The sequence below is a fragment of the Tursiops truncatus genome, chromosome 1 (assembly GCF_011762595.2).
Source record: "Tursiops truncatus isolate mTurTru1 chromosome 1, mTurTru1.mat.Y, whole genome shotgun sequence".
Taxonomy (NCBI): Eukaryota; Metazoa; Chordata; class Mammalia; order Artiodactyla; family Delphinidae; genus Tursiops; species Tursiops truncatus.
In genome coordinates, this window is record NC_047034.1 from 33,701,274 (window position 1) to 33,713,502 (window position 12,229).

The 12,229-nt window shown below is 52.3% G+C and overlaps 1 protein-coding gene across 11 annotated transcripts in view; it reads left to right on the forward strand.

Moving 5' to 3' along the window:
• The window catches only part of NFASC (neurofascin), a 189,727-nt gene that overhangs the window by 114,084 nt on the left and 63,414 nt on the right, over positions 1 to 12,229 (forward strand). For 8 of the 11 annotated variants that reach the window (XM_073802129.1, XM_073802140.1, XM_073802148.1 and 5 more), the window contains exons 3-7: positions 41 to 211; positions 6,292 to 6,309; positions 6,931 to 7,036; positions 8,809 to 9,005; positions 9,475 to 9,597. In XM_073802129.1, the coding sequence (XP_073658230.1) occupies positions 121 to 211; positions 6,292 to 6,309; positions 6,931 to 7,036; positions 8,809 to 9,005; positions 9,475 to 9,597 (535 nt within the window). In that variant the 5' untranslated portion in view covers positions 41 to 120. The remainder of the gene's footprint in view (positions 1 to 40; positions 212 to 6,291; positions 6,310 to 6,930; positions 7,037 to 8,808; positions 9,006 to 9,474; positions 9,598 to 12,229) is intronic. The other 3 variants (XM_073802130.1, XM_073802153.1, XM_033852399.2) reach the window with 1 other exon arrangement.

The window sequence follows — 12,229 nt, forward strand, 5'->3', positions numbered from 1 at the left end:
TTCAAGAAAAACTCACCTGTCATCGCATTTCTTTCCACAGCTGAGCTCTGTCCGGGAGGCCCAGTTACAGCGGCTGGAGGCTGTGGGCCAGGGAGCAGGGAGCGAGGCCCAGTGCTCAGGATGGCCAGGCAGCAGCCACCGCCCTGGGTCCACACAGCCTTCCTCTTCTGCCTGCTCAGCCTCAGCGGGGCCATCGAGATTCCCATGGATCGTGAGTCCTGCGCTGTCCTCTTTTATTCTCCTGATTTGTGGCAGAGGAATTGGAGGGTAGGGAAGGTCAGGGGAGAGTGAAGACCATTCAGAGAAGTTTGGGGATGGGGAAGCAGTGGCTTCTGGATTCAGAGCTGGGTTTCCCTCCGAAGAATCGATGCAGGTGGCCTCATAGTTGGGGCCCTGAGACCTTGAGTCGCAGTGCCGTCTCTCAGGGCCATGGCTGCGAGGATGGCTGCCTGAAGCCTGCTGAGTGGGACCAGAGCCGGCAGAGTTTGGAAGTCTAGTGTCACTGGGGAGTTCTTCCCTCCACACCCCTCCCTGGGCCCTCCGTCGTCTTGACTTACCTATCGAAGTGGAGTTTCCAGGGGCCGAGCGTGGTGGACAGCTCTTATTTGCCTTTCTCGTATGTCCAGGTCCTCTTGGCTGAAGTGATGAGGAGGACAGATGGCCTGGAAGGGTTGAGAAGGAGATTACTTTTGCAAAAGACTGTGGCTAAATGAGACATTAAAATAGAGCCCCATTATAATGTCACCGTGGGAGAACCAGGCATGGATTCCTTCTGTTTCTTTTCAACTTTCCCATGGTAAAGTTGAAAAGTAAAATCCATGGCATCTGTTTACCATGGTGGGGGAATTATTCGGCCATCAGGATCATAAAGTAAAGCTTAAAATGCTGATCTAATAGCCATGTCTCCAGCAACCGTATCTGGTGTTGCATTCGTAAATGGCCCGTTGACTGGCAGCCATGCTCCTTGGCTCTGCATTTAGATGTGTACCATCTTTGCCACAATTCTGACACTTCTGCCAGAAAGTCTTGGCATCCCGGTGCTATGAGGTAGACATACCACCTCTGTCCCCTGTTCCCTGCTTCTAGGAATAGATGGGGCCCACGTGATGCCAGCATTGACTTGGGCTCTCTCCAGGTGACAGGTGTCTGGGGAGGGGTGAGAGAGTGATATAGCCTCCAAGAAGTCCCCACTGAGCTCTCCAAAACCAGCCGCTGGGGCCTGGAATTAGCACAGCTTGGAGAAGAGTTGCAGGTATCTCTGCTCCCCGCCCCCGACTTCACCAGTAATAGTTGCTCAGAGGAGTGGGTGCTTCTGGATGGAGGAGGCCAGGAGAAACTCTAAGCTGGACCCTGAGCAAGATGGACAAGGTCCCTACTGCCCTCCCTATGGCCCCAACGTGTGTATGTGTGTACTTGTGTACGTGTGTGTGTGTGCGCACTCGCACGCACGCACTTAGGGAGGGAGGGAGAGGGGAGTTGTAAAGGGGACTGTTCCCATGGAGACCATCTGCACTGCTGGCTCAAGGATAGTTTCTCATTAACAGTCCCAGGCAGATAGTCTAATAAGAAGCATGATAAGGCCTCGTCCTTGGAGAGGAGAGGGGCTGCAGAGGAAATTGCGTTATGAAGGAAGTGGTGAAGGCTCATTTCTCTTCTGCCGCTTCTCCTCACTCACTCACCTGCCACTTTGATCCCCGGGGCTGGTGGGTGAGGGGTTCCTGCAAGGTGAACCTGTAAACAGATGGCTTTGATGTCTGTGTTAGGAATCTGGAGTCCTAAAGCTCAGCTGTGCCCCGGGCAGGACCCCCCCGCAGTCAGTCTCTCCAGAGCACCACCTGTGGGCCAGAGAGCTGCCAGGACCCTGAGGAGGGTCTGCAGGACCCCTTCCCATGTGTTCACGAGAACTCAGGTCCCTACTTGCTCAAGGTCACACAGCAGACGGGTGATGGACTCATGGAAAGAACCCAGGCCTCTTGGATCCCCAGTCTGGCACAACATGCCGCACCCCTACCTCTGGTAATCTGCCCCCTTTTAGCTCCTCTTGGAGCCCCCATTATTCTCCCTGGAGTAGCAGCTGCCGTGTGCTTGATAGAGAGCTAAGAGCTTCCCAGGCATCATCTCCCATGATTGTCACAGCGAATCCATGAAGTAGGTATTATCCTTAGCTGACAGGTTAGAAATCTGCGGAGCAGAGAAACAAAGCTGTTTTCTCCTGCTCATAGTGGCGGGGCCAGTGTTCCTCTGAATGAAGAGGTGAGTCCTTCTGCAAAGCCACTCCCAGTGCCCTGGGCTGTGCACTCCTGCCGCAGCTGCTGGAGCCTGCCTCATACATACTTGTGCCTCCCTGGTTGCTGCAGGCACAGTGGCCGAGGCGACGTCTCCAGACTGAGTCTACAAAAGCTGAATGCAAGGCAAGAGTGAGGCAAGCCCTTCAGAGAATACCCAGTTGCCATGGGAAGAAGTCCTCTTCAGCCAGGACTTTCCCTCCCCCTGGGCCCAGGATAGACGCCCCCCAGATTATCTGAGCCCATCCTTCCATCTCACCCTGGGCTGAGCCCCAGTGGAATGGGCTGGGGAAAGATCGGGCTTTCTCCCCTCCACCCCCAGCTTTATTGAGATATTATTGACATGTATGTCAGTTTAAGGTGTACAACTCGATGATTTGATGCACATACACAGTAGGAAATGGTCACCAGAATAGGGTGAGTTAACACATCCGTCTCCTCACATAGTTACCTTTTTGTGTGTGTGGTTGATAACTTTGAAGATCTCTCATAACAATTTACAAGTATATACTACAGTACAGTTAATTATCGTTGCCATGCTGTACATGAGATCCTCAGAACTTATCCATCTTGTAGCTGAAAGTTTGTGCCCCTTGGCCAGCATCCCCCTACTTGCCCCACCCCCGGCCCCTGGCAACCACCATCCTACTCCCTATTTCTTTCAGTTTGACTTTTTTAGATTCTACATATAAGTGAGAACACACAGTATTTGTCTTTCTCTGACTTATTTTCACTTAGCATAATGACCTCAGGGTCCATCCATGTTGTTGCAAAAGGCAGGAGAGGTATCTGCACCCCCATGTTCATGCAGCATTGCTCACAATAGCCAACGGGAACCACCTCAGATCAGGCACTCATAACTTTCTCTGTGTGTTGGCTGGAAGGGACTGAGGGGCTCAGGCCAGAGGCTCCCCGGCCCGGCGTGCCCTCCACTCGCTTCCCCTTTGCGAGGGCATCGTCTGTGCCTTAAGGACCAGGGCGCTGCTTCTGCCCTGGGGAGCTTGGGTGCAGCAGCCTTCCTGGAACGGACCCCCGGGCCGAGGCACAATCCTTCATTGAACACTCGGCCTCCCGTTCCCACTGCTCTGCCAGCCGAGTCACATGTACCCCAACTCACCACCCCGAGCAGAACAGCATGACCTTTGGAAAAAGCAAAGGGTTGCCCCGTCCACCGGAGTGATTTTGCCAGAAAAGTGAGTCTGCTGGCAGCTTGCCCCTCCGTCTCCCTCCCCACATCAAAGAACTCAGCATTTTTCTCCTAGGAACCCACAGAGGAGGGCCCTGGGGTAGGAGAAACACTTCCTCCTCACTGTCATCCCGGGCAGTGAGGCTGCAGGACACCTCAGCAAAGCACACACACATACACACACACTCCATTCTCCAAGGGATGACTGCTTTGGTGGTAGATATCAGAGCCAGGGAAAGAAAAGTGGTTCATGAATAAAGAAACCTTGCAGACTGGGCAGGCATCTGCCTCACCCCCTGCAGAGACCATTGGAAGACTTTTCCTCCCCCTTGGAAGTCAAAAGAGCAAATTCATTCTCCACTTGACATCGTCATCCAGCAACTTCCATAGAAGGAGAGAGGGCAAGTGGTGTGACACGGGGGGCAGGGGCGTTCCCGGGACTAGATGGGTCGCCTTTGTCCCTAGGAAGGCTGTCCTCGCTGTCTTCTCCCTGTGGCGGCATGTCCTCTGGGTTGATTGTGTCCCTGTAATAAACCCCTTGGTAGCACCATGGTGGCTGCAGATGTCATTACCTCTTTAGGCAAGTAGTTTCTCAGGAGGCCCCCGGCCTGACTTCAGTGTGGGGCTGGGGACAGCATCCTGAGCATCTCCCCTCCCCCAAGCTCTGTCCAAAGTGTCGAGAACAGAGTGCCAAGACCCTACCAGACTAGCTCATCTCTCCGTCCAAGGATGGATTTGCAAAAAGAGCTCTCGACCAGCAGTGGGAGAGCTGATTCTCATTCCTATTCTGCAGCAAACTTCCTACGTGACCTTAACTGAGTGACTTCCCTTCCAAGAACCTGAGATTCCCTGGGCAACGTCTAGGGCTGTTTCCATTGAACTGGCCTTTATATAAAAGAAGCTGGAAGCCCATGTGGGCAAAGCAGATCCTTTGTCAGGCTTTCCATCCAGGGTGAGGCCAGAGTCCTCAAATGGATAGGAGGACCCAAGAGACGTCAACTGGGTCTTGAGTTGAAGAACCCAGGGGTCTGGGCTGGTTGTCAAAGGAGTAGGTCAGGTGTCAGCCCTGCTGCTCCGGACAATGGTCCCTTACCCCCAGCTCCCCCTCCCTGCCCAGCCCCACTGATTTTCCAGAATTACCTTTCTTGGGCGTGGCAGGGAAATCATAGAGGGTGAAGATGCTGCAGTGGGGCGCTCCACAGAGCCTGTGTTCAGAAACCACAGATTTCTGCTGTTCCCCTGGACTTTTCTTTTCCTTTTTGTTTCCTGCCAGGGCTGCCCCAGGCACATGGTAAAGCAGATAAAATTTCTCTTCAGTGCCCAAACAGGCCACACAACCCTGGCCCAGTGAAAGAATTGTTTTGAACCTCTCCATAAGCCTTACTCTCAACACTTTCACTTCCTGATAGCATGTGTAGCAGGGCCCTCATCCCTGCTACCCTCCGTCTCCCCTCTCTGTCTCCCTTCTCTCTCCTGTGGCTCCTGTTGCATCTCTTAGTCCCGTCTTAACTCTGCCTTCTCCAGGCCGCCCCCTCTCTGAGCCCCTAAACTCCCCTTGCATAGCTCACTGCGGTCAAGTCAGAAAGCTTTGAGGTCACCGTGCTCAGCCTTCGCCCAGGAAGCGATCACTCAGAAGAGGTCAGCTCACAACACCGGCAGTGTCTGACATCCCCACCAGCATGAAATAAGAATGGCATACAGAAATATAATCATGTAATATATATATTGTATAATTGTAAGGGAAAAAGTTATAGCAACACATGTTCTCTTTTCTGCAGACAAATTTTAACCAAGCCCTTCTCCCCCCCGAGAGTATACCCTCTAAAACCTCTGAAACCTTGCTATTCAAAGTGTGGTCCACAGACCACCAGCACCGCCATCACCAGGCTGCTTGTCAAAAAGGCAGAAGCTCAGACCCCGCCCAGACCTACTGAGTCAGAACCTGCATTTTAACCAGACCCCCCTGCAAGGTGATTCTCATGCTTCTCAAAGTGTGAGAAGCCCAAACCCCAAACATGCGCACACCTGTACATGAGCACATGCACATCTCAGGTGAGCGCCGGGGAAAATTTGTGCCACCTGCCTCTTTACCCTCTTTGTAAAAAGCACAGAAAGGAGTGGTGGGCTCTGCTTCATCCCCAGAGTTTTTCAGAAGCAGAGTTTCCATAGAACAATGTACTTCTGCCATGAGCAGATGACGATAATTCATCCGTCCCTCGAGTTTTCCAAAGGATGGCAAAGGAGGAGACCGTGAGGAGAGAAGGTGCTTTCAGGTGTGAAAGAGAAGAAGGTGTAGAGGGAGGAGTGAGGCCTGTGGGCCTGGCTGGGCCCTCGGGCTTCCCCCTGTAGCGGTGGTTCAGATCCACTCCTTCCCTGATGCCCCCAGCCTCACCCTTGCACCCTTGGCTAAGGAACCCGCTTTTCTCGGGGGCATCTGGAGATGACAGGCTGCATCTTCGGACCCCAGCCTCTTCTGAGCAACATTGCCACTCCTGATGGGAGACATCCCTGGAGACGTCATCATTTGGTCAGAAGGTGGTCGTTCTGCTCAACTGCGCAGTCTGGTCTCCTGGGGGAGGTATCACCTTCTCCGTGAAGCACTTGCCGGGTCTGTCCCCACTCCTGTTTGGCTATTCACGGAGTTCCACAGCTGGGAGGAGACAGCCCGCGCGCTGCCCTCCCCAGGCCTGCCTCGCCCTCTCCCTGTATGCTGGGGTGTGAGGCCACCTGGGCGATCAGTCGTGTCCGACCACAGATAACTGATAACCGTTGTCTTCTTTTCTCCCCCCCTCACAATGCTAACCCATCGGGAACTAACAGCAAGCATTCAGAATGAGCGTAAGTCCCCTGGGCGCCTGTCTGCACTTGTGCCTCCGGGAGTTAGGAGGGCAGCAAGGAGGGGCGGGAAAAGGCCAGGGCGGAGATCCCTGGAGAACTTTGGAGTCCGGGACTGGGAATGAGAGGAGCTGGCTCTTTAGCTGCAGACAAGTAAGTCCCTGGGAGGGCTTCTGGGGACTGAAGCATCTTTCAGCTCCAGCCTCACCACAGTTTGGCCAACTGTTGATCCTCCAGGGCTCAGAAGGTTCTGGAAATGGCCGCTAGGTTCTGGAAATCGAGCAGCTTTTGGCTCCTTTATTCATTCAACAAACATTTGTCAAGAACTGTTGTACGCTAGGCATGGTACTAAGCACTGGAGTACAAGAATGAGTAAAACAAAAGCCTGGCCTTCAGTTTCTCACAAAGATATTATGAGATCTTAAAGGGATTCTTCTTATGCTTAGTCCTTGACACACACCCCCTTTCCTGCAGCCCCGTTTAAGGAGCTGGGTCTCTAGAATGGGGCGCTGTTCACCCCCCGCTTGCCTGCTTGTCTGTGTGGCTCCTGAAGCTCTTAATTTCAGCCGCTCCCCAAGGGCAGGTCCCTGCAGCCCTGACTGCCCACTGTGTGTGCCGTTGCAGTGTCCCAGCCCCCAACCATCACCAAGCAGTCAGTGAAGGAGCACATCGTGGATCCCCGCGATAACATCTTGATTGAGTGCGAAGCAAAAGGGAACCCTGCCCCCAGGTGAGTGTACTGGCAGGTAAATCCAAGCTGGGTGGAGGGAAAGGGGCCTGCGAAGAGGGCATTTAAACCGTCCCCTTCCGCCTGGGTCTGATGATAGTTGAAGCAGCTGAGAAATTAACTGTATCCATTCAAAAAGTGTCCATTAGGCACCCACAGGTAGAAGGTACAATTTGGATAGCCAGGAAATTTAGCTGATGAGGACACTGGGGGCCAGAAAACTCAACTGGCTTAAGTTCACGCCAAAAAGCCAGGACTAGGTATTAAGTTTTCCGACTTTGAGTCAAACATTCTTCCCACTGCCTATGTTCCCAGCAGCCACCCCATGCTTAGGTTATAGGAAGTTCCTCTTCAGGCTAACTTGAATCTTTCATTCCGAGCTCGTCTCTACTTATTTATGTGCACATCAGGATCACATGAGGTGTCAGCAGACATGAGTTGCAAGCCTGCTGTGCCAGGCTCTGTGTTAGATGTTCCTCACACTGTCTGTTCAAACACCTCACTGCCGTTTGGGGAAGGACTCGTGTCCTGGTGAAGAGGCCGTAAAGTGGAGGCACAGAGATGTGAAGTACCCGATCCCAGGCCTCTGACTGCCCAGGCCAGTTTCGTTTCTACCAAGTGATAAGCGTTGGTGATAAGGATGCAGGACGCGTCCACCACCTTCAAAACAGCATCCACAGGCCGGAGCTTTCAGGAGCCTCATGCTGGATTCAGACCCAGATGTGACAGGCCCCCATGTAGAGTGTGTCTGTCAGCAGGAGAAATGAGGCGGGTGGAGCCTGCCTCAGGTGTGTGGCATCTTGCTTCTGCCTCCCTCCCCGGGTGTGCCTGAGATGGTCTGGCCCAGAGCTGTGAGCCCGGGAGCAAGCAGGGCCTCTCTTGCCCATGACGGGAGAAGCAGGAGTCACCCTGAAAAGTCAGGCAGGGCACTGGTGACCTTGCTTCTGAGGTTTGGTCTTTCTTCCACGGTCCTTCGCAGGAACAATGACTCTGAGACACCGAGCAGCCGCTATGGCTCCTGCTTCTTTTACTTAAGTCCTGGGCAGCTGCAGACACATGTCCCCCCAGGAGAAGCAGGGATGTTCTAGTCTCTCCACCCCGGGGCTCAGTCTTATTAAGGCTGCCCTTTCTTTCAAAATTGCTCCTCCCGAAATGTACAGCCACCGTTTTATAATCTGCATCCACTGATCTCTTCATAATCAGTGGATCTTTAATCTTTATAATCTGCATCCAAGATCTCTTACCTATGCAGCGGCATAGGTAACCCGGGCCATTTCGATTATCAAGTAGAAGACACAGGAGGAACAGGGCTGGCTCTCGCTGATGTGTTCCGGTCACAGGGAATAGGAATTTGGGTTTGCATTCCTAGTCGGAGGCTGGGAATGCTTGGGGGTGGAAGTCGCAGCTGACTCTGGATTTAAAAACTCAAAATTGCTGCCTACTCCTCTAAAGAGCACAGCCCCCAGGGGCTACTTGGTATCTGTCACTTAGAGCCATGACTCCCAGCCTGGGTTGGGTAAAACTACTAATGTCAGGGACCTGCCCCAGGGGTTCACCTGGGTGGGACCCGGGTCCTGGCATTTTATCAGGCATTCCAGCAGGTCCTGCTGCTCAGCCAGGGCTGGGACCCATTGGTCTGGAGGAACAGTTATGGGCCTGAGTCAGCATCTAGGGCCCTGAGATTCTGACCTGGAGCTCAGAGCCTGGAGCCCACCCTGCTGCTCTTCGCTGTCCCTGCCCACCCCCCTCCAACCCACCCCCTTCATTGTCCACAGCTTCCACTGGACTCGCAACAGTAGGTTCTTCAACATCGCCAAGGACCCCCGGGTGTCGATGAGGAGGAGGTCTGGTACCCTGGTGATCGACTTCCGCAGTGGCGGGCGGCCAGAGGAGTATGAGGGGGAATACCAGTGCTTTGCCCGCAACAAGTTTGGCACGGCCCTGTCCAATAGGATCCGCCTGCAGGTGTCCAGTGAGTGCATGGGGCAGGCCCAGGATGCCCTGGGTCAGTGGAGGGCAGGGCATGGAGGGTCATTCCAGAAGGGTTGCCCCACCCTTGTCCTGCAGGTACCTTGGTGCCCCACGTGTCCTGCTTGCTTTTCTGCCTCTGAGCAGGGGTTCACCTCCCCCAACTCAAAAAGATTCCTTGGAAAAGAAGTTTCCAAAACGGTCGTGAACAACTTCACTGGCCACTCCGGGCGCAGGGCGGGGAAGGAGAAGAGGCTTTAAGGATGTGCATCCAGTCACATGAAATAGGCCTCTCCCGCCTCTCCAGGGCTGCGCCTCGCTTGGACTCACAGGCCCCGTTCCTCTCTCATGCCTCCCTTGTTCTCCCATTTCCTCCTCTCTTTGCCCTCCTTGCGTGCCAGCCTGTAACCCTGCCCCTTGCCCCAGCCCAGCCGCCACTCTCATCGGATCCTCCTTTGTCTGTTTCTCCCTAGAATCTCCTCTGTGGCCCAAGGAAAACCTAGACCCTGTCGTCGTTCAAGAAGGTGCTCCCTTGACGCTCCAGTGCAACCCCCCACCTGGACTTCCGTCCCCAGTCATCTTCTGGATGAGCAGCTGTAAGTCTTGGGGGCCTGGTGTTTTATTGCTCTTTTAATCTTAGGGAGTGTTAAATGGGGAGGGGTCTTCCCAAGGCTAGACGACCTTGACTTGTGAGAAGCAGATATAAGGTGGCCATGTGGCAGAGGACCCCGGCTTTGCAGAGAGAGGTTGCTAGGGCTCACTTTTTAGCCTGGCTGCTATTAGCTGTGTGATCTTGAACAAGCTGCTTAACATCTCTGGGCCTCAGTTTCCTCCTCTGGAAAAAATAGGGCTGGTAATCGTACTTATCTAATAGAATTATTGTAAGGATAAATGAGTTAATACATCCAAAGTGCTTAGAACAGGGCCAGACACACAATAAGTGCTCAGTAATATTTGTGAGGATTAAAAAGAGGAAGAGCAAAAGGAATGGGACGGAGGAGAAACTGATTTTCAGTCGGCCAATTGAAGGCAGGTTGAAACCAAGCCTCCTCTTTCAGTCTTTGGTGCAGCTGGATTTACTCCGATTCACTCTTCTTGTAGGACAGAAGCGGGATTCAGGAATGAAACTTCTGATAAAGGAGTGATGGGGAGACAGGATGTTTGGAGTCGGGGACAGAGTACATCATTCAGAGCTTGTCCTGGCTCAGTTTTGGACAGAGGCTCACTTGACTGCTCTGGACCGATGTTTATTCCTGTGTTTTCAGTCAAATAAAGGGAGAGGGCATTATGAAGATGGATAGAAGACTGCTATCTATCTGAGCATCACCCTGGCTTCCTTCCTCCCTCCCTCCCTTCCTGAATACCTCCCATCCCCTCCTTCCCCTCCTCCTTCCCTATCTATCCATCCTTTCATCAATCTATAGATACTCCTCCCTGTCACCCATCATTCTCTCCATCCCTGAATTTTTTTTTTAATATTTATTTGGCTGCGCCGGGTCTTAGTTGCGGCACGTGGGATCTTCTTTGCCACGTGCGGGATCTTCCTTGCAGCATGCGAACTCTTAGTTGCGGCATGTGGGCTCTGGTTTCCTGACCAGGGATCGAACCTGGGTCCCCTGCACTGGGAGTGTGGAGTCCTAGCCACTGGACCACCAGGGAAGTCCCCATCTCTGAATTCTTATTAGCCTGCTTCCGAAAGAGGCTGCTTTCAATTGTTTTGCGAGGTGAGGATGGCTTTGTGCTCAATCATTGTCCCTGCCTTGCCTCATCACCGTGAGTGTATGTGGGCGACAGCCTGGAGGGTTGGTTTGTTAGCTAACAGTTCAGACTGTCCTCTCGTCCCCCGCCATCACACCAAGTTGTGTCCATGCTACCTCCTGAGCAAATCTCACGGCCCTCCTCTTTCCAACCTCTCTAGCATCTACCCAGCACAGGCCACCGTCGGCTTTTCCCTGGGTTAGAGTAATCATCTGTACCTGGCCTCCCCTGTCTTTCTAAACATGTAAAACTGATTCATTCATGCTCAGAGTCCTTCATTGCCTCCTCATCACTTCCCATAAAGTCCAGACCCCTTTCCCTGGCACGCAGCTCCTGACGTGGTCCCCTCTGACTCTCCAGCCCTCCCCCTACCCCCGGCCTCTCCCCACCCCCACTCCCCTGCTCAGGCTGTGGATTCTTAACATTAGCACACACTGTTCCTGCTGCTTAGAAACCACTTAGGTCCTTTCCCTTCTGCCTGGTAAATGTCATGCAGCCTTCAAGTGTCAGCTCAAGCCCCAGAATGGACTGAGTGCTCCTTCTCTCAGCTCATCCCCTTCTCATCTGGGGCTTCCCACGCACCACACTGCATTGCATTTATCTGCTGTCTCTTCTACTAGACCGAAGGTGCTTTGAGGGTAGGAACTGTCTTTTTTTTTTTTTTTTTTTTTTGTGGTACACGGGCCTCTCACTGTTGTGGCCTCTCCCGTTGTGGAGCACAGGCTCCGGACGTGCAGGCTCAGTGACCATGGCTCACAGGCCCAGCCGCACCGCGGCACGTGGGATCTTCCCGGATCGGGGCACGAACCCGTGTCCCCTGCATCGGCAGGCGGACTCTCAAGCACTGCGCCACCAGGGAAGCCTGGAACTGTCTTTCTTATCTCTCTGTCTTTCAGCAGTGCCTAGCACAGTGCCTGACGCCTACAGTAAATCTTTGATAAATGAATTGAAAAGCTCACCAGCCCATCATTGGAAAGTTGGCATCATTAACCTTTAAGAAATGCTTTAAGAAATGGTGACTTGATAAACAACAAGGTCCTACTGTATAGCACAGGGAACTATATTCAATACCTTATAATAACCTATAATGGAAAAAGAATCTGACAAAGTATTTTTTATATATATATATATATATATATATATATATATATATATATATAAACTGAATCACTTTGCTGTATACCTGAAAATAGCACAACATTGTAACATAAATAAATAAATAAAATAGAACCACTTTTCAAGAGAAAAAAAAGAGAAATGGTGACTTGAGAAACAGTCGTCAGGGATGAGAATGAGATACCTGTGAGCAGTCAGCCTTATTAAGTATACTTTTTTAAACCTAACAGCCTAGAAACCTGATCATTTGAGTTTACAGATGCAGTGCTTGAAAGAAACGTAGATTATGTTGTCAGCATTCTCAGCCACTCCTATGATGTCATTAATTCTAAAAAGTACACATTTTCATATTTT